Source organism: Porites lutea, chromosome 7, assembly GCF_958299795.1.
Source record: "Porites lutea chromosome 7, jaPorLute2.1, whole genome shotgun sequence".
NCBI lineage: Eukaryota > Metazoa > Cnidaria > Anthozoa > Scleractinia > Poritidae > Porites > Porites lutea.
This window is the reverse complement of record NC_133207.1, coordinates 16958303-16980802: the sequence shown is the minus strand read 5'-3', so window position 1 is coordinate 16980802 and position 22500 is coordinate 16958303. Positions and strand designations below refer to the sequence as shown.

Sequence of the window (22500 nt, the reverse complement as noted above, 5' to 3'; positions counted from 1 at the left end):
TCCCCGGGTGCGAAGCTGCGAACTTGGCAAATGGGACAGATTGCGCTATGTGCTACGCGCATAAGACTAATGGTGTTACCGCTGGTTTGTTATTCCTCCAAAGAGTGAAACTCTCAGACACACTCTTAGCTTTTCCTAAAAGAGGAAGTTATGTCATGTGTATCCAGTTGTGGTTTGATCACTAAATGCCTCGTAATGGAGACTATTTCTCATTAGTAGCTTATCCCTTTGTTTCGTTATGGAATGCTCTTTACTTTGTGCTGGTAACGCTGCTGTGGTCAAATTTATTCGGTATTAAACAGAGAACGAGATCATTAGCTCGAAAACCAAGATCCTCATTCATGGCCTCCCGTACTCCTTCAAAACCTTTCACGAATCAAAACTCTTTGGACGAAACTGATGATGGTTTGCCGGAAGAAATATTAAATCTTCGAACGCACCATAAGCAAGCTTATGGTTATATAACGAAAGCTTTAGAGATCGATGAAGAGAAAGGTAAATGAACACCCCGTTTTCATAAGCAGCTACTTTGACTTACATGTAGCTCTATTATTTTATACTGCTTAGCTTGTCAATGAAAAAGTAAAGAAGTAAAAGTAAGCAAACAGTTCAAGCAAGCTTGCTGCTCGGTAGGCCAGTCAAAGAGTAATTTTTGGGTCTAGTTACTCGTTGAAAATCAAAAGTTGAAGTCATAATTACAATTAAAATGGTTCATGATAAATGTAGCAAATGTTGCATGATAAAATGTACAATTTTTTACTGTAAATTTAACACATTTTGATTAAATTTGCTTGTTTATTTAATGATTAAGGAGCTTATCTTGGGAGTTAGGATCTGGAAGACAGGCCCCCGTTGTTCAAAAGGTGGATGGCACTGTATCCATGGGATATAAAAATAATCTCTATCCAGTGGATAGTGCTTTATCCAGTGAACAGCAAAACTTGTGAAAAGCAGGGAACAGCAGTTTAACTTTCTTTTTCATTGTTAAGAAGCCTTGTCCCTATCCCAGGGGAGCCTGTGTCGCAGACGTAATGTAACCCAGTTATATTAGTAACATCTCAAAGCAGTGCCAATATCCTTGCTCTGAGCTCCAACATACTCAATAAATTACCGGAAATGCTCAAATTGTGGTGCACAGGTTGGGACCAAGAACAAGAATTCCGTTGCTGTTTTACAGACGGACATAACAGTAAAACTTGAAGTTTATTTGCATGAAATATTATTTACAGGAGGGCTGGTGTCAAAGAAAAGGGCAGTGGATTTTTACAAAAAAGGCATAAGTGAGTTAGAGATTGGACTTCAAATAAGTTGTGACGAAGAAGGTATGTAAGGTGTATAGTATATACATATACTCGTTATCAGTGTATTTGGTTGTTGCTTGGTTGCGATTTGTGTTCATTTTGAACATACTCTTACTAGAATAATTTTATGACCTTTTAAAACTGGCCTGTGTTGAACTGGTCAAAATTAATTACCGTATTTCAAGTTAAGTTTTTTAGACCTAGGTTTATTGCCAACCCTGTAGCCCTTATTATTCATTGAATCAGAGCTAGGAGACAAAGGGTGTTGAGAATCCACCCATTATAACCTGAATTTCATTCTTATTAATTATGATTTGTGATACATAACAAGTAAAAGCAACCTGTACCAACAACATACTGTCTCTATATTAATTTTTGCTGATGTTTTCCTTTCTCATTTCTTGATAATGCCATCACAAGGTCACTGAAAAAACGGAACATTATAATTATTGTTAGTTTTCACTTGTTTATGAAATATATTTTGACCTACTGGTATATATGTAACACCTGTTTATGTCTAATCTGTCTCAGGCTATTACAAGGCCAATTTTTTTTATCTGTGCTGCTCCTAAGGATGGTGGTTTTTTTAATAGGGGGTTTACATTTTTTTCTTCAAAGAAGCCAACAAGTACATTATTGTATTTTTATTTGAATTTTGGGGAGAGGGACTGGAAAGTGTATTTTAGTGCACTGGAATTCTTAATTTTTTGGCTTGTGGATAAGATTGTAATCAATTATACTTGTCCTGTTGACAGGTTATAATGCTTCTTGTAAATTGGGCTTTTTAGGCATTTTAGCTCAAAGAAGAAGACACCTGAAGGTGTTTATGCGGGATGTCAATGTTTACACCAAATGAAAAGAGAAAATCACATTAATTTGATAACAGGGAAGCACACTAGGACTTGGGGCACACACGTACAAAAAACCTGTGAAAATATATTTTTGTACCAAGGTCTCTCAGTAACTATTATGTAAGAACAAAAAAGTTCAATGTCAACAACATTTGGTTTCAGTGACATAAAATGTCAGTCAGGCATACAGTCAAAAATTCACTACTGCTTTGATTCTGATGCTACATAAGCTGTTATTTTTTTAAGTTTTACTATGTAAAAGGAAATAAATTATATGCACACTTCACCTCAGAAACCATTGTGTCTACAACAATCATAAGTAATCTTTTGTTCAGGAAAAAAGCTGTTTGGGATCACCCTGAGTGGGCTTGAAAACCCAGAAAGAAAAGAAATCACTAGAAACAGTTCTGTAGGATTCTACTCCAACATGCTAAACAGAATTAAAAGCTCCAATACCAAGAAACAGAAAGGGGGAATTTGCTTACTCTTTCAATATTATTATTATAAGCCTCATTCGCTGTAGACACAAGCAAGAAATCAAATGTGTCAAAATAATTTTGCTCCCAAAAAAACAAAAATTGGTTTCAAGTACAAAAACAATGAGAAGATTCAGCCATACATAACATCAGTTAATGTATTTTTTTTTTTCAAACTGAAGCTAACTCCACATATCATACAAAAAAATCAAAAGCAGCTGTAACAGCTGCAGGGGCAACCAGGGGCAGCTGATCACATTAAAGCCCACTAAGCCCACTGATACAAAAAGTTATATAAATCAAGGATTTGCGAGAAATGAGCTCTTGAACATAATATTACACTCAGATGAGTTAAACAAACAATCGTCATCCGAAGGGTTGTTAAAACACAAAGAAAAAAGGTACTCAACACCACCTTACCTATGACAGCCTCAAAGTGTAACATTGTAGCTATCCATTTGTGACATTACTGGGATAAAAACTTTTTGAGGAAAGGAAAAAAGGAAAAAGGTAAAATTATTGTGCCAAAATCGCACAATTTTTCGGGATGTCCCTTGAGCCTTGGGCCAAGGGCATTGGATGCGGGAAAGTTAAAAAACAAGGCAATTTGTGACTCTCATGAAAAAATACAATCAAAATTTGAATTCAATTCCAACTCACAAAGGATCTTGCTGTAATGGTTTAGAGAAACTCTCAAAAGAACCGCCCCAATTAATCCAAAAGTTGTTAATTACAAACTGAATGCACAAACAATGAATGAAGTATGTTACGCAGATTCCCTACATACATTAAAGTTAAGCTGAAAGCATTAACACAATCTTCACTTTATGCTTTCTTCACTTGACCTTCAGGGGGTTTCTTGGTGACAAAAGTTTCATACAACACAAAACAGCTGTGACGTGCCAAAAGTGCCACAGATGTTAACCAAAAGTTTGAATAATTGATCATACTCTTGGGCTGGTTTTACTCATAATACATTCAAATGTCGTTGCTTGGAATGAGATGAGATGGAACGACAGATTCTGGGTTTCAATCATGTTTGTTTCAAGGAGGTACACAGTAATTATCCACCAATTTGATTTCCCATGTGTGTTGAAGAGGGAGTCGGGGAATCACTGTGGGTTTTCAAGATCTGCATTTCCAATACACCTTCCAAGGAATTAACATCCAATGTGGAAAAAAACATGTATGTACATGTAGCTGCTCAGTGAAGCACAGCAAGTTCTTTTAGAACATTAAAACAGCTGAAGAGAAAAGCAGATTGCTGAAGCAAATCCTAAATTATAAAAGTAAAAAACATTTAGACATAAGGGCAAATTCTGGATTATGTATGTAAATTTCTAAATTCCTTGAAAGAAAGTTTTTGAAGGGTAATAATACATGACTTGTACAGTATGTGGTCCAAACAATAGATTGTATTTGTACCCACCCTTATATATAAATTATTGGAGTTTTTCCGGTCTTCCTGATAAAGAAAGTTATTTTGTGAGTTTGTAGTAAGTGTGGATAAAATTGCAAAGAGCCTGTTAATATTGGTTAAAATCATGAAAGGTTTTATACCATACAGTCATGTACATTGAACTACCATTACCATACAAATAATGTACATCCCCTCAACCACAAGAGTATACACCATGGACTGGCTGCCATTTTTGTTGATTTGTTAAATATACATTAATGCTGTGTTGACTAGCAATATTCAAATTGCTGTGCACTTTATTCATTTTGCTAACAACTTCAAAATGACCAACAACCTTAGCCTTTAATTCAGAAAGGCAATGTCACCTGGTTAGCAGTTGAGAGAGCAACAGTCTGCTGAGTGGGAGGAGGTCTTGGGCTGAAACTCCAGCCAGACCAACAACCAGGGTCTTTAAAAAACAACTGGTTAAATCATGCTGGCTGTGATTTGAGACTTTGTCTCAGTTCGGATGATCGCTTCACTGGGCGGTGACGTTAAACCGTTGGCCTTGTCTCTTTTCATCCTTCTGTCATTAGTCAAATTGGAGGGAATGTAATCGAACCCACAACACTGTTTGAAAAGAGCAGGGGAAGTTTTCCCGGTGGTGTAGTCTACCTTTCAAGCATCATTCATGTCATGGGCTATGGGTGGGTTACAGTAAGCTCGTATATGAACTGATAGTGGCTGCCAATGGCACCCTTGTATGCTGATGTCTGAGCTTGCTGTTGACATGTTAATGTAAAGAGGGTGCAGTGTGTTGTTGTACTCTAATCCACAACATCACACCAAGACATTGAAGTTTTCAAGACACAGCTCTGTTTCCCATTCTTCTTGACAGGGCTATTTAATGTCTTTTTTGACTGACAGCTGTTGTTGTTTTTTTTTACAGGAGAGGAATGGCGAAAGGCAAGGAGACTTCAAGATAAAATGAAATCAACCTTGACTAACACCAGAGAAAGATTAGATGAATTGGGTATGTCAATTAGTAATACATGTATCAAGTTGTTATTATAATTAAGGTTATTTGTCACAAAATAATTTAATTTACACGTAAAGATTTTTCTGTGTATAACTGTAGCTTCTTGACTCTACTCTTCAAGGAAATTAATAATAAATTATCATTAAAAACAAAAAATGTTCAAGGGAATATTAAAATAGCTAAAAAGAGATGTACATAATGTACCCACATGTACATTTGTCTTTTGAGAGGGAAACTCAATGGGAGAGATTCTCAAAATAAAATAATGAATTTTTCTCGAGGAAATCGTATGTAACTTTCAAAGTGAATGTTACATGTACCTGGGGTGGTGTAGTTTTAGTTTTTACCAGCTTTTCTGGACACAGGCCTGCCCAGAGGGAATGGGCATGAACAGAACTCATGGGTCCCACGCAAGGTGCCATCCCTACCCAATCCCACAACCCGTAGAGGTTGGCCACACCACCGGGATCTACGTCCCCTACTCTTTTCGAACAGTGGTGTGGGTTCTTTTACGTCCCTCATGAACAGATCATTGAAAATGCTGTGACACGAGACCTACAGTTTTTCGTCCTTATCTGAGAAGACTAGAAAGTCTAACCATTTGCAGATGTCATTACAAAGGCAGCACTTTCTTCTCAGTTACATGTATTTAAAGACCTTGAGTGTTGGTCTGGCTGGGGTTCGAACCCATGACCTCCCGCTTGGCAGACCAGTGCTCTCCCAAGTGAGCTAACCAGGTGGGGGTTAGCAGAGATGCCAACCTCTAGAGACCTAAAATTGGGAGACTGTCTTTTTTTCACTACCCCACCGGAATTTCAACGACCCCCTCTCACCCCCCGAAAAATTGACCCGGCCCCCAATGGGAATGATATAGGACATTATATGACGTCTTACATGATGTACATACTGTCAAATTTTGACGCTAGAAATAATCTTTGCCAATGAGTAAATATGTGCAAAAATGCCCCAGAAACCGTACTGCGAATAAGAAAAATTAATTTTAAGACTTTATCATTACCTTCACATACCATTGTCAGATACGTGTATGGGCCAAACATGGTTAAGCTTTGTTAGGTCCACATCACTGTACATCTATGTATCATCCCATATTTGTTTTTGGTAAGGCTATACAGGGTATGACTTGTATGTTAATCTTATATATCAGGAGTCAGTTGGGGCCTTATTCCTCACACCTCGTCAATTATTCCTCCTTCTTATCTATTACAGTAGCGCTATTGCTATCAGCCTCAAGCATTAATCAAGAAGAAGCTGACAGACTGGTGGAGGAGGTCACTGCTGAAGTTAAATCTGAAGAATCTACCAAGAGTAGTAATAAAACTTCCACAACAAAAAGCACAACAACAACTAAAAAGATATCAAATGCTAAAGATAGCACATCTAAACCTATTTCAAATGCTAAATTTAATGGAAGAACTGTAACAAAGAAGCCAACTACATCATCAAGACCTACAGTTCCTGGGCGAAGTCCAGTAACAGGCAGAAAGAATCCTTCAGTGGTGAGCATGAAAACTATAGATAGCAATGCTAAAGGAATGGATAGAAAAATGCTGTCTTTGAATTTAAATTTTTCATGTGGCTCAACCAGCGTTTTCTGGCAGAAGTTCCACTGCAAAATTGCTTTAAAGAGAATATTTTAACATTATTAATAATGTACTTGCTTGTCTAGCTTATGTAGTGGTAAGGACTTTTCCTGGCAAGCGAAGAATCATGGGTTCCAAACTTGGAGAAACTGTTTCTGTTTGGTAAATGTTGTTTTCTCTTTTCTTCCTTCCTTCCTTTCTCTCTCCCTTTTTTTTCAATTTTTTTTCTCTCTTTAGTTCTTTTCCTTTTGACTCCTACAAGTGGCCCTTAATTTGCACAATGCAAGGTTCTGCACTAAATGTGCAATACACAACCCATATCATAGTTTTGAGTTTAGACAGTGATCTTGCATGTGTCACTGTTTTGTCTTGTTTCTCAGTTGGTCCAATCTATAAATGCTTTGCTAGGGTGTCTGCTTAAGGGAGGTTTCCATTGCATTTGAACCATCTTGTGTAAATTGTATTTTCAGACAAAACCACCAGGAAGGCCTGGTGCCTCAGCTGATGCTGAGAATGCAAAAAACAAACAAGCTAGTGAGCACAGGAAGAAAATTTCACACCTCAAAAATGTTGACTCGAAATTAGCAAATCACATCTTGGACGAGATTATTGAGAGGTACAAAGTTGTTCTTCATTTTTAATAGTAATTTTATATTTTTGTGTCTGGCATGTTTGTCTGTTTTTGTAAGCTGTTTTTTTGAAAATAATAATATTGATTATAAATATTGAAATTCTCTGAAACACTCCATTTGTATTTGTTTTTGTCTTTTAGTGGGGTACCAGTTCACTTTGATGACATAGGTAGGTTTCATATAATAATCATGGCTGCAGTACAAAGACATGAGGTACCAGCATTGCGGTGTGTTTAGGGCTCTGGACTCGCAATATGCAGTTATGGGTTTAGGGTCAGAGCACACTAGCTGACGTGTCAGTGGAACACATAATGATGACAAATCACTGCCCCAGTTTGCGGTGACATGTCACAGCAACAGGTTGCTTCATTTGTACTGGGGAGTTTTTGTGAAAATCTTGCTCTCCACAATAGAATTTTGTCCCTGCAACCCGTTGCATAACATCAAATCAGTCTGAATTTATGAGATATGTAGTGGTTAAAAAGTCCTGTCATGGAGACAAAGACTTTCAAAAAAGATTTTCACTTGCCGCTGCAAACATGTTGCAGCAACATGCTGCCAAGATTCAGACCATTAGTCCTGCTCTAACTACTAGTTAAAGCATTTTGTGTTTCAGAATCTGACCCAAGTCTCAACTCCTTGATCATGCTGTAAAAATTAACTGTTTTGCATTCTGCCAGTTGCTTTTTTACCGATCTGTTCTTAAATTATATGTATATTGTAGTAGGAATATGTTAATAAAACAGTCATTTTTCATTACAGTCAAACTTCCAATAATGGCCACCTCTCCACAATGGCCGCCTCTCTACAACAGCCTTTTTTTGGCGGACAGTACATCCATACATTCACTCTTGTTTTAACCTCTCTGCAACAGCCACCTCTCTACAATGGCCACTTTCTTCCTGTCCGCAAGGTGGCCGTTGTAGAGAACTTCAACTGTATGTCAAACTTTCACATTATAAATTTAAATAATATTAAGGCAAAAAATTAATGTGAATATAACAGCAGTCTTTTGATAATACACTTTAATTCTATTTCACGATAATTTCATTTCTGTATATTATTTCCATCCAGAAAATTGATGCCCACCCCGTTGAGGGTCATTAGAAATTCAGTGGGGAGGGGTTGTAAAGTGAAACTAAATTGATTTATTAGTTCTATATCTTCTGTTTCTCTATTTTGTTCCAGCTGGGGCAGATGGGGCGAAGAAACTTCTACGAGAAATTGTGATCCTGCCATATTTGAGGCCTGAGGTATTTCTTGTAGTTCAGTGAAGTATTGAAAGTAGAATTAGATGAGTACTGGTTGCCTGGAATTACCATAGGGGCTAGCAGAGCCAGGCAGCCAATTGACATCGGCATTAAGTAGAAATAAATTACAGGTCAGCAGCATACTGAAGCACAAATGCAAAAAGAAAGAAAGAGAAGAGGAAAAACCCTATTACTATGCTATCAAGGAATAAGTGGATATAAAATATTAATATAAGAAGAGCACACAAGAGCTATGAAAACTACATTGTAGTAACAAATTATAATAATTATATCAAACTATAGAAGAAAACTTATAAAGGCAACAGAATTAATAACAACATTAATTTACCAAATAATTATAGGAAACAACGCAATTGCTAATAAGAATACATGTAAATAACTAATAATCTTTGACAAGATCACTTTTAAATGATTTTTGAAGTTAGGAAGGGAGAAGGTTTTAGAATTTTCATCATTAGAACTCGATACTTTGGGCCCTTAAATCTTATGTTGAATATTCCATATTTATTTTGTTTTTGTAGCCTTATTCTAATTTATTAACTTTATCTTGTACGAGTAATTTCAAAGTGCCCTCAATGATGTGTGTACTATGGTCTGGTGTGGTTTTATCTACTGTATCACTGCAGTTTATATTCTTTTATTACCAGTGTACATGTATGTTTACCATCATACCAAACCTTGTTCAATAGCCATTGTGCTATTTGATGTATGTTTGTTTAGGGACGGACCATTAGATATAACCGGAAGGGGGGAGGGGGGAGTTTTTTGTTGCATGAATTTTTTTTAAAAGCCCGCTTGTCTGCAGCAATTTTTTTCTTGGGCATATGACTTATTGCTTTTAGGTAGCACTGCTTGCAGGATTTTTTTTAGACAAGTTTCCCTTGCAGAAATTTTTGTTGGGAATTGTCGCCCCACCTCCGATTATTTCCAATGGTCCATCCCTTATATTACAGAACTAAGGAAAGTAAATTATGTCCCAAGAGATAAAGTTAAATCATAGCTTATTATGCGCCATTTGTGCAAAATTATTAACAGACAGTAGAATTAACTATGTTAGGAAAAGTTAGTACATTCCTTCGTTCCTTTAACAAAGAATTAATTAACGGTTAATGCATTAATACTCTTCCTTCTGTTTCCAAACAGCTTTTCACTGGTCTTAGAGCTCCTGCACGTGGGCTACTAATGTTTGGTCCTCCAGGAAATGGCAAAACTATGCTGGTAAGAAAGCTTCATAACAACAAGTCATTATTTTAATTAATTTTTTATTATAAAAAAGCTACCCTCATATATAACTTAACAGAACTGTCGTAGTAAGAAACCTACCCATATATCATAACTGGCAAAATTACTGGCAAAACTTAATGTTTTGGTAAGATGATTATTACTTAATATGCTTATAGCAAAACTGTATTTACAACTGTGTATTGCTCAGAAATTACCGGTTTGTCATGTACTTGTTGTGTTAGAGGTGTCTCAAGTTTTTTTTGGTTTCTCACAACAATAAGATACTCTCACTGTTATGTCTCATTCTTGTTGCATGTAGAAAACCTTTTTTTAGTATGGCTTTTTTTTTTATTAGGCAAAAGCTGTTGCAAGTGAATCGAAAGCAACATTCTTCAATATAAGTGCATCCTCGTTGACCTCAAAATGGGTAAAAGTTTTAATTTAATTAATTAATTTTACTGTGAAAGCAGGGCTATAGTTGGAAAGAGGAGAGACTACTAGAAACTAGAAAAATAATCCCTAGTGGAAGGAGACTGATTTTTTGGAAGAAATTCTTCTAGTTATAAAACAAAAAATAATAGTAATAATGGCCTAACTTAAAATAGATGCTTCTAGATTTTAAGGACATACCCCCAGATCCCATGGCGGTTCGCGCCTTCCGTTCGGCGGACGGACCTGTGATAAATGTCATTTATTCGATGCTTTAAGTGTCTATGAAATTTAGAGTCACGTGTAAAAGTAAAGTGTTAATATATAAGAGTGGTTTTACAATACTGTCAGAAAATTCTCTGGTGACGTTTTTTTCAATATATCTCTTTCTGAGTTTTATCGGTAACAAAATGAATACACTTTGTTTTTAGGTTGGTGAAGGTGAAAAGCTTGTCCGAGCTCTGTTTGCTGTCGCGAGAGAGCTTCAACCAAGTATTATATTTATTGGTAAGCAAAAACTCCTTATCACTTCAGACCCTGAGGCCTAGGCTAAACATCGAACTTTTCATGAGACGAACCAAACTTAGTGAGTTAAGTTCATGAAAAGTTTGATGTCTGGCTCAGTTAAGATCGTCTGAATGAGTTTGGATCGTGCAGGCGGATAGAATGTCTCAAGATCGGCTCCGCGACAAACGGCGATCTACACATGCGAAGAACTATACTGATAAAGTAAAAATTTGTACACTGTGTGTATATTTGATGTATATTTAGCTTCATTCGGGAGAAAATTTATTATGGCCGGCTAAAATTGCTATTTTGTCTGATTCCGTTGTTTGGTTCGACCCGTCGTAAGTTCGACGTCTAACTCGACAGACGATCTTAACTCAACTTAGGTCGAATCAAATTAGAGTTTGGTTTGTCTCATGAAAAGTTCGACGTTTGGCCTAGGCCTGAGTATTCTTCAAGGACGATCGACTGAGTTCTAGTTTTGTGTTCGTTTTGCTTCATGTACCCTCTGCTTGAAGCCTTCAATTCTGCACACTTGTACTCAGGAATACGTCAAATTTAACCGATTCTTTGATTGTTATTGCTGTGGTGTAGTTACTGTATAAGAAGTACAGGCGAACACTGACCTAGACGTCTTCAGTCTGGTCGCTTTTTTCGATAACTGTTACACAAAGCGCAGACTCCCTTGGGTGGCACGCTACTTTGGTTGTAGAATTTTCCAAAGGGATAAAGGGTTGGGAGAAATAATTGCGAAGAAAGGTTTCCTCTCTGAGAAAATAATGCAATGGCTTAGCCCATGCCCGATTTTCGAGATAAAACACAGACCCACCTCTCCTACCATCACAGAACCCTACATGTATTTGATCGTGTAAGGTAACCAAGTCGTTATTATATGGCTACAATAGTACGCGCGCTCTGATTGGCTGTTTCTTGTAATGACCGGGCATTACTAGCTAGGTGTCCAAGGGATATATAATCTGTGTTTAACTTGATAGTGGACATCCTTATGGACATCCATGTTATGGTCAATTGACAGCTTTCAAAAAGGGTATCCGATGACCGGTGTCACCTGACTGTAACGGGGGCTTAAGTGTACAACTCATTGAGCTGACGTGTTTTTTAAAGTTAATCGCTGACCAGTTGTTTGTTTTAATTGATCGCAGGCTCAGGTCCATAATAAAAAGGCCATACAATAAATAACTTACTAATCTCGTCCGTTCGGCCATTACAGGGAAATCTCAGACCGCAGTCTGAGATTTCCTTGTAATGACCTCACTCACGGTTAATAAGTAGTATGTGTTAGATTCTGGGTTCCACGCTGGTGAATTCCAAATTCGAGATACTGGATTCTTAATCCCATTCAGTGGAATGTGAATTCCACTGAAGCTGAATTCCGGATTCCATAGTCCAGGATTTCGGGTGCCACAAGAAAAAATTTCCTGGATTCCGGAATCTGGATTACCTTACATGGGATGAATCATCATATTCACCTGCTAATTTTTGCCAAACAAGTTACAAACTGTTAGTTATTGTGATTGACGTTTTCAGATGAAGTGGATTCGTTACTGTGTGAAAGAAAAGAAGGTGAACAGGAACATAGTAGAAGAATGAAAACGGAATTTCTAGTTTCCTTTGACGGGGTTAGTGCAAAAACTTCATTGTCGATATGCTAAAAGTATATCAGCTTAAATTCCCCCTAACACTATCTACCAGCGTAGGGCTACGGGCTTGATTCTTGCAGCCTGCAGGACTTTTTTAACTGGGGTAGCATAATTCTTTTAGCACTCGAAGGCCAAGACTGTCTTTTTCAACATAGATTTTTCGTTGAAAATTTGAGTTGCATAATTCTCAAGTCAAAACTGCAAATGCAGTACTAGTTTTGGGGTCTAATTAGTTTCCTTTAATCAGGGCCAATACAGTCTAATCGTGCATCTAGGGCTGAACTGAGCCTCAGCGTGGACTAAAGTAGGCATTCGATATGGCTGTATGCTCAAATTGTGCTCAAATGACTCTTTGACTGGTTGAATCAGGTTTTCGCCTGCAGGGCTAAATTGGCTTTTTTTTATTTAGGTAATTGCTGATCCTAATGAGAGAATATTAGTGATGGGAGCTACTAATAGACCCCAAGAATTAGACGATGCAGCTCTTAGGTAGGTCTATCAAGGATGCTGGGCACAAACTTTGTAATTTCACCCTTCTTCACTCATCCACCCATCCTACTAAGATATTGGACTCATAAACGCTATTTTTGCGGATTTCAGAAATTCGCGAACTTCCGTGTGCAAAAATAAAGGCCCTGAGAATTTTCCCAAATAAAAAAAATCCAAGACGAAGGCGTAAATCCCCCGCCTCCCCGTCGCTTAATCCACAAATACCTTGGAGTTTCATTTTCAGAATTTACCGACTTTCTAATCTCTATATATTTCTTGGTTACAGGCGATTTGTAAAAAGAGTATATGTACCCCTTCCGGACAAAGAGGTTTGAGCAAATCACCATTGCTTTTTTTGTTCTTACTGAATTGCTTTCTTTTTGTCAATTGCCATTGTACCCTAATAAGTGTGGATTTTTATCGACCATGTTGGCAAAATTCTTTGTTTGTCATTACGTGAAAAATAACAAAAATAGTGCTTCCTCATTACAGGATGCGTGTGCTGAATAACATAATAAGCACCCTTCATATGCTCATATGCTGAACTCAAGTTAAACACCAATCTAGCTTTCGGCCAAAGAAAGCAAAATTCGAGTGAAAAAGATACCCTCCAGTTCTTAAAGTGTTTTGTAAGCAGTTATATTTTCTTTTAAACATCCTTACTTCCTTTTGGCAACCGTCAAAACTTGTGAGCACAGGACCGTATTTATGATACTAACACGTCGGTTTAACCCAAAAAAACAGATTCAAAAAACTCTTTATTTTCGTTTTTAACTCAAGACAAGAAAAGTTCTTCTGTCCAAGCTTCTGGTAAAGCATCACAACCCTCTAAGCTCCGCGGAAATGGAGACGTTATCCAGGTAAGATGATGTTGTTTTTATATCAAGTATGTGCGCAACGGGTATTGCTGGTCTGCACGTGACCTCACGGCGGCCATGTTAGTATTCCGGGCCCGGTTCCTGGAAAGATGGTTAAGTTTAACCCACGATTAAGGCAAATTTCAAGCACGGCTTTCTCGTCTCAGAACATGCAACTCGAGGTTACAAAATACTGTTGCGCCTTTACTACGAGATGCAGTAATGATAACACTAAATGTTACCCTAAGCAATGCATAGGAACGTAAAGAACAAAAACGGAACAAAATTTTAATCCTGGATGAACGCTAATCGGCCTATCAGTAACCGGCGGGCCCCGAACAAAAGCATTTTCTCCTCTGGGAACTAAACTCTATTTTCATGTAAAAATTCTATTGTGTTGACCCCCAACATGGCCGCCTTGTCACATGTTTCAAAGGAAAATGACTTAATTAAGGCTGTGCTCTAGCAGTGCCAGTTAGACCCTGGAGCCTTACTTTTGTTCTTGGGCTACTAAGAAATTTTTGTTTTTTAATAGACCCTTCCACTGCGTGGTTCAACTTTGACATGGACAAGTTAGGGAAAATCCGTCGACATCATTTGAAAGAGCGCCTTAAAATTAGCAAAATTGCCAGGTTTGAAAGTGATACGTCTTAAGCGAGTGAAGATATAGGTCCGCAAAGTTGTGGTAATTTTCAAACGTTCACATGGTTCCCCCCACCACCACCACCACCATACAAACGTCTGTAAAATTTCGCATCTTTGAGGAGCTATATCTTCGTTAGTTTTTAACAAATTACTTTCAAACTTGGCAATTTCACCAATTTTAAGGCGCTCTTTACAGTGGTGACGACGGATGTTCCGTAAATTGTCCATGTCAAAAGTTGAGAAAAACTGACGTGTACCGTAAATGATCTAATAAGCACTCACTCTCAAATAAACGCCTCTTATCTAATAAACGCTCCCCCTACACTGTTAAGTTTATATTAAACGCCTCTCTGATAAACGCCCCCCGTGAAAATTGCTCCAGAATACTAGGAAATAGCAAAATAGAGCAAAATCAATCAATTTATTAATTTCATTGTTTGATTAACATCGGTTTGTGTATTATGTCATGTTCAATTTCAAGTTCAAAGTAAGGATAGCGCTCTTTGATCTTCGTGATCTCGGTGCGCACTCTTTAAAGTACCCTCTTGATTGTAGCAAATAGAAAAAAATTAAATTAGAAACCTTGGAGTGCAAAAGCCGTCAGCCCGCAGTCGAGATTCTGTGAACACACAAACGTTTTTGGCCGAAAGCATATTGTAATAAAAGTAACAAGAATGAACGCCTCTCTCTTTTAAACGCCTCCTCTTGGACCCTTAAAATTTAATAAACGTCCCGGGCGTTTAATAGATCATTTACGGTAAGGGTATATTGAAATCCTATGCTGGACACCAGCATAGAGCAGTGAATTCTCTTCAGTTTTGCTTAGATCACAGCCTTGATTTTAAGGCGAAAGGATGTTGAAGAAAAACGTCACTTGGAAGAAGAATAATTCTGAATATTTCCTACAGCTCTTCATTTCTTGACCTTCATCTAGATAGCATGAAGACCTTAGGGACTGTGATTCTGTTTGTCGTTAACAGCTCCTTTCTTTCTCTGCTATCCTCTAGACAAACCGAAGGTTATTCTGGAAGTGACCTTACTGCGCTTGCTCGCGATGCAGCACTTGGACCTATCCGGGGTGAGACATGACTTCAGTAGTTATTTTGTACTAATCTTTGATTGGAACATGCACGTCATGAATGTGATTAATATGCTCTTTTTGTTTTTCAGACCTTCGTCCTGATCAAATACAGTCTGTCGATGCATCTAAGGTGGGTCATTACAATTAAATCTTTTTTTTTTTTTTTTTGTCAACAAAAACGAAGAGTATCTTAGGGGTACGGAAAAACGGGCAACAAAATGTTGCAAAACAAGTTGCACGTTTTTGTTGCCCGTTTGTCGGTACCTTCCGGAATCTGGAAAATTTTTGCTTGTGGAATCCGGACTCCGGAAAAAAATTGGAATCCGGAATCCTGGGTTTTGGAATCCTGAATTTAAGTGAAAAAAAATCCGAAATCCCAATAACGACTGGAATCCAGAATACAAGTTCTACTGACAAATCCGGAATCCACAGCGTGGAAGCCAGAATCCAAGACTGTCTTGGATTCCCTTACGCGGGGCGAGACCAGTAGAAAAGGTTTAATTTAGAAGTCTTGTTTACTGATGTTATCAGTAAAATCAGCAAAAATGATGGAGCCATGCAAAGAAACATACTATTTATGGACCCGGTCTGTGATTCGTTCCCCTTTTTTCATGAGAACGGTAGGGTCTCAGTCCGGTACCAAAGTAACTCGCGTCGGGTCAGCGACCGAGACGATGTCAGACCGGTCTGAGTTCATTTTCAGGCCGGTCCCATGTAAACGCATGAAAAGAAATGTGTGGAGACCAATACGAACTCATGCCGGTCTGAGTTCGTCCGGGTCTCAGGAATCAGTCGTCTATTGTGACCCAGATGGCACTTGCAGTTACTATAATATATAGATTTAGCCAGGGCTAAAAGAGAAGCTCTGGTTAATAATACGCGTAAACAAAAAAAATTAAATCGTAAACAGGGGATGACAATGAAAATGGCTTCAAGACTAATAGATCCAATTAGCAAAAAAAAAAACAAATTGCACGTGCAGCACACTTTTTCTTCTAATTTATAGCAAAAAGCAAATTTGCACGTGCAGCACGTTTTTTTGTCTTTCCCTTGCCGTTGTTTTGCACGAATACAACACTGTTTTGTACGACTAAAACGTCTAACTTCCTAGTTACACACTATTTTTGTGGAGAAATTGTCGTATGTGCTTGCCCAATATTTTGTTTCCAGTGTTCATGTTCGCTTTTATTTTTCACTGCCGCTCGTTTTCACCTTGCTGGCCGCTAGCATTTCTCATTTTCTCACCGCCGCTTTGAATTTCCATGTTTTTCTTCCAACGAATTTTCAATAACTCGCTCTAGCTCTTTCTCTGTTATCCACGTTAGCGTACACGTAAAAAATAACGCCGAAAAAGACACGACTTTTTTCTTTCTAAAAGTCCGAGCGGCCATGTGATTTCCTTCCAAATAAAACCTTGAGTCGCATTTGGGTTCCCATACCTGTTGATTGAGTTATTTTACATTGGCATACCTGTGGTGCGGACGGACGGTCGCTCGCTCGATCGCTCGCTCGGTGTACGGTCACGTCATTACCAAATTTTCTGAGAAGGGTATATTACCACATTTCCTTAGCTATGAAGCTCCGCCAGCGCGCGGGTGGAGCTCCGCTATTAACAAGACACTCTGTTCACTGGTAAGCTGTTGGTTCTTTCAGGTGCGGAACATCCAATACAACGACTTTAGGAACTCTTTGAAAGTTGTTCGACCCAGTCTTTCGCCGCACTCTCTAAAATTCTTCGAGGAATGGAACAGTCTCTATGGAAGCAGTGCTTAAGAATGGAGCTATCGACCAGAAAAAATGGTGAACATGGATTGATATTCAAAAATATCGTCATTAAGTTATTAACTCTCACTGAGGAAAGAGTTTTAGCTATCGAGCAGAGAAAGAAAGGCTAAGAAGACAAATTTTAAGAGATGCCTTTCATGCTAAACGCCTTGGAGTTTAACTGTATAAGCAGTTTCTTACGTCTGCCGCGTGGTGAACTTATTACGGGCCCGTCATAGTATAGTACAGGAGCGAAGCAAGGGATGAGGTGCCCCGCCCCAGTTCCCTTTTGGCTCTCTCAATGCAAGCCTGCATTTTATTTGGGTGGTGGGGGTCGGGGATGGGTGCACAAGGATAAGAATTCACCTTTTAGCCCTATGCCCTCCCTCTTTGATCACAGCTTTTACCTCTCTTCCTTCCTCTGTGAACAAAATCTAAAGTGTCAATCGTAAACAGGAAAAACTGAGTGTCGATCGTTCACCTAAATATTATGCTTGCCTGCGCTGCATGCTGCAGTAGTTCGTCTCCTATACACAGACGACGTTCTCTGTGTCGTCTCGCAACGCTCTTCCCCAAGAGTCATCCGTTAGAGTCTACAGGTTAGTTCTTCATTCTCACCGTACGTACTTGTACAGTTTACCCAGGTGACTTACCGTATTTATTCGATTAACCGCCCTGGGCGGTTATTAAATTTTTTGACCTCGAGAGTGGGCGCTTATTCGAGGCTGGGCACTTATTAAATTTTCACCATTCTCATCTAGTGTAGTAGTATATTTTGCAACAAAACAGTAAATGCTAAATTACAAAAAGCGAAGATGCAACGCAAGGTTTCTGTAAAATACTCTGAAGAAAACTCCGTCTTCGGGAGGGTCTCTTATTATCTCTTATTGGAGTTTTTGTGGGAGGGAGTGGGGTGGGGTGGGCGCTTATTAACTTTTTCTGCCTTTAGGATGGGCAGTTACTCGAGGTGGGCGCTAATTCGAGGTTGGGCGCTTAATCGAATAAATACGGTAAGTTATAGAAGGCTACTATTGTGAAAGTGACAATTAACACGTAGATTTGAAAGGTACTGTAGAGGAATTATTGAAAAGACTGGTTTAAATTATGTCATGTAATTGAAGCACACCAGATTAATGTGCCAGCAGGGAAAGAAATCAGTGTTCTCGGTTATTCGCGGATTTGATTCTATTGAACTCCTTAATTAATCTCCCGCTCAAGATTTAAAATGAAACGGGTAGAACAAAAATGAAGAGACTTTGTGTTGGTCCTCAAAGTTATCGCAAATTGTTAATAAATTAGGATTGTTTTACAAATCATCATAGTTACCTCAGTTTCTGTAGCTAGTTCTCGGTGCGGACTCAACATCTGGGGCGGAAAGCTCCACTTGTAGCTCTCGTAACCCTAAAAGTCAAGTGGTTTGCTACCCTGACCGTAAAACAATGGAACCATGGTAAACATTGTTGCGTTATTGTTTTCTGCGACCAATGAGGAGACACCTTACGAGCAGCTGCTACTGGGAATCAGAGATGTGGCGCGCGGTTTCTTCTTTCTAAGGAATGGTTAAAGGTTATGCAACCGACACCGAAGCGTCAGGCCGCACGCGATAGAAAATCTCTGGTTCTCAGGGTAGACCTGCGCGCTGTTTGGAGAAGTAAATCCCTAAACTGTACTAGCATATCAGGGTTTTCAATAAGGGCGTGTCCCTTGCTGATCTCTTTAGAACTCTTTATTTTCATACAGTTTTAATGTTTACAATTTTTAGATTCTCAAAAAGCGGTCATAATACAATGTTACTGCACATCTTCATTCCTCTTTTAGTGTAAAAGTATTTGTAATGTTTAAAGCTGCGGCTAATGTTGGAGCATTCTGCCTGGTACATTGACATTTCGTGACAACTGCAACCGAGGAAAAACATAGCAAGGGCCAAATGGAAAAATGGTTAGGGGCTGGGTGGTTTGGGAGTGGGAGGGTCCAATTCAGACCTCTTGTTCTTCTTTTGTATCCTTTCCCCTTACTCGTCCCCAGTCGTCTCTCACTATCTCTCCCTGGTGGCGAACGGGGTGTGATGGGAAGGAGGAAAGCGAGGGAGAGAGACGACTTGGAAATCCTGTGTCGAATTTTCCCTTCCCATCACCCTCTGCGCGCGCTGAACGCGTTACGCAAAGACGACTAGGGACTAGGGACGGGTCAGCTCCATCTCTACTAAGCGAGAGTGGCTGTAACTACCTTTTTGCAAAGTGAAGCCAATTTCCTGTTAACCCTTTAACTCTTGGGAGTGACCACTATCAATTTTCTCCTAACTGCATCGACGTATCATAAAGAGCGAAGGATATGAGAATTACTAAAATGATCACCAAGGATTGATCTTTTATCAAATTGTTAAAGGCAATGTATCATGATCACTCAAAAGAATTTGTATGTGGGTATTTGGGCTTCGAGGGTTAATGCAGGCATGACTTAAATCCTCCATTAGACATCTGGAAATCATCCAGTGGACCATCTCTCAGTGAAATTAAATACGCACGGAAATGAACTAGTGACAAGGTCATGTCAAAGAGGAAGAGAGGATTAAAAGCCTTTTCATCGTCGCAGCACGTTTACTATTCATAATACATTCGCTGAACTGCGCCGCCGAGGTTCGTTCGAGCTGGTCATTCGCTCTTACGGTTGAAAAGGAACCTCTGAATTATCATGGAGATCTCAAAGACTCGCCCGTGTAACATTTATGTGGCTTTTTCAATTATATTTATCTGCTTTACTGTTTGTTTCGTGGCGTTGATTCATCTAGAGTGCGAAGTTCACGCTCAGCGACAAATGCTTCAAGTTTTGACTCAACAGCAAAGAGAAGAAAATAACAAGCCAAGAAACCCTGAACACGAGGATCCGATTGCTGTTGTGCTGAGATCGTTGCGTAGCGACTCTGGTGAAGGTAAGACTGAGATGCAGTAGTTACTGAATAATCAGGCTTGAATCAGGCCATACTATAAGGATATTATTGCGTTTGTTTTTATCACAAAAACTCTTCTTTACTGTGGTCAAGTTAAAGTTACTTCTTTTTTTTAAGTTTTAAAATTTTAAAGTACAAGTAGGAACAAGACGAGTGTCCTTCCCTGATCTGAATGCTAAATGTAACGCTTATCATAACTATTGAAACTGTAAGAATTCCTGCTGCAGACCGCTGCAGTGCGTTACGAAATGTAATGATATCAATGATGTCATCTTTTACGAGGCTGGATCGTAACAATCCTCCCCTTTTTCGCCTTTTGCCTAATAGCTTCCGGTTAAGTTATGACCACCATTTGCTACAACGCGCAACTTAAAGGAAACGGTAATCGATCTTTGTCCTATCCCGGGGAGGGGGGGGGGGGGGGGCGTTGAGGTGGAGGTGGGAGGTTGTTTTGTACCGGAAATGCGTCTGCTGTTCGCAAGCTAGAGAGAGAACGTCTTTTCTATTTTTTACAGCCATAAATTGCATCCGTTATCCCTTTGGGTATTTTGACCGAAATGACAGATTTCCCGCTACCCTTTCATATACTTCAACCACTAGCACTCCACAGGGCTCGTTATAGAATTTAACATACAAAGCGCTTCTTGTCAAGTCAATTCAAACGTTAGAAAGAACACTGAAAAAAATGTACGTTGCAGTGACTGCAATTTCTTTACGATACACAAGTTTTTAAAACGCTTAATTGCAATTCGTTTTTAAGAAGATTAAAAAGCTTTGAAGTTTATCCATTCGTGCCTCCCTCTAGTTTGTTTTTTAAAAGTGTTATTTTTACTTTCGTCTTTTATGATAATGTTTATTTTGAACTGTTATATTGTTTCACTTGATAGTTTGGTGGAAAATGCCTGATAATTTTCATGACAGTTACAGCTGCTTCAAAATATCAATTTGGTAAAATGGTAAACAAAAAAAGAAAAACGCTTTCAAACTTCGAATATACTTGCGGTATATTTCGAGCGAATAAATAATAATCCTAATGTAAAATCGTGTTCTTTACTTTTTTGCAGACCTGTTACCGCACATTCGTCATAAACGTTCTGCAGGAAATGATAGCGATATCTCAAAACAAGGTAAACCTGTCAATCCTGATGACGTCAGAGGACTGATAATTGCTTTGGGTAAGCTGGCCTGTCCTGTAAAATGCCCCAGAGGTCCCAGAGGACAAAGAGGCAGACCTGGTCACCCAGGCAAACATGGACCGCCGGGTCCTCGAGGACTGCAGGGACCAAAAGGCGACAAAGGGGCTCAAGGAAATCAGGGGCCCCCTGGGCCTAAAGGCGATCAGGGTCCTCAAGGGCCCAAGGGCGATCCCGGTGAATCCATCTCAGCTCCTTCCATTGTGTTACCTCCAGTGTCAATGGTGGTGAACGAAACTGGTATAGCCTCATTGCAATGCGAGGTTAAAGGAAATCCAGCGCCTCAGGTCACGTGGCTGAAAGGGAATTCCAGCCGTCCCGCGGACAAGCGAATGTTCCAGTCACGTGATGGTCTAATTATTGTGGATGTGACGTCACAGGATAGTGGATTGTACACATGCGAAGCAAGAAATTTTCTAGGAACAGTATCGTCCTCAGCCACATTGACTGTGCAAGGTAATGAAATTAAAAAATTGTTTCCAGCTACAAATCTTAAATAGAGGAAGTAGCCTTAAAAGGAAAACTAGACATTCAAAATGCTCATGCTATGAGACGTTGAAGTGGAGTGAATATATTATACCGCTTTATTCCAGAAATCGACAATTTCTCTTCCATTTTTTAGTATAGGTAATTTCCTATTTATTCAGCAATGATAACAACACCAACAACGAACTTCGAGTCTTGATAACGTTACTGTGAACGTTAACTGCAAGGCGCTAACATAAGAGGTGCGAATAAAAACACAATTGAAGTTTTTCCCAGCGATGCTTGGCGTGTCATCTCCCAGCCAAAAATAAGCTATTATTCCTAACTAACAGAGGCACCCAACGTCAATTTTCCGAAAATACCTGTTCGGAAGAGATTTGAGATGTAGAATGTTCGGAATTTTTTTTGTAAAATTTCTGCTTGCCTGCCCCTCCTAGGATTTTCGAACATCTAAAAAATGGTATAATTGCCCATTTTTAACGGATTTTTACCCTAAGAAGGTCATCTAAAATTTTCGGAAGCCTTTTTTCTGGCTGAAAATATGCCTATATCTACCGTTTAAAAACTAAAATAAGTTTAACAAAGCTATGTTTAGGTGGTTTTGAACTATATTCTCGTTGGGTGCCCCTGAACTAATTCCCAGCCAA

At 38.9% G+C, this 22500-nt stretch overlaps 2 protein-coding genes and 1 pseudogene across 2 annotated transcripts in view; 2 read left to right on the top strand and 1 right to left on the bottom strand.

The window, feature by feature from the left end:
* The window catches only part of LOC140944521 (uncharacterized), a 145898-nt gene that overhangs the window by 21928 nt on the left and 101470 nt on the right, over positions 1-22500 (bottom strand). The window lies entirely within an intron of this gene.
* Positions 138-18540, top strand: LOC140944868 (spastin-like). The gene is made up of 17 exons (XM_073393972.1): positions 138-495; positions 1230-1322; positions 4977-5060; positions 6294-6583; positions 7138-7283; positions 7440-7468; positions 8488-8552; positions 9714-9788; positions 10150-10221; positions 10655-10730; positions 12279-12370; positions 12801-12880; positions 13167-13209; positions 13661-13740; positions 15390-15460; positions 15553-15593; positions 17117-18540. The coding sequence occupies exons 1-17, from the start codon at positions 186-188 to the stop codon at positions 17234-17236; spliced, it is 1767 nt and encodes a 588-aa protein (XP_073250073.1). The 5' UTR covers positions 138-185; the 3' UTR covers positions 17237-18540.
* Positions 19781-22500, top strand: part of LOC140944870 (uncharacterized) — a 4132-nt pseudogene continuing 1412 nt past the window's right edge.

What these genes read in the sequence shown, in the direction of transcription:
- LOC140944868 (XM_073393972.1), top strand. Translation starts at nt 186, where the DNA reads ATGCCTCGTAATGGAGACTATTTCTCATTAGTAGCTTATCCCTTTGTT. An exon ending in ACCAAGTATTATATTTATTG is followed by an intron (nt 10,731 to 12,278) that starts GTAAGCAAAAAC and finishes TGACGTTTTCAG; the next exon opens with ATGAAGTGGATTCGTTACTG. An exon ending in AGCACTTGGACCTATCCGGG is followed by an intron (nt 15,461 to 15,552) that starts GTGAGACATGAC and finishes TTTGTTTTTCAG; the next exon opens with ACCTTCGTCCTGATCAAATA.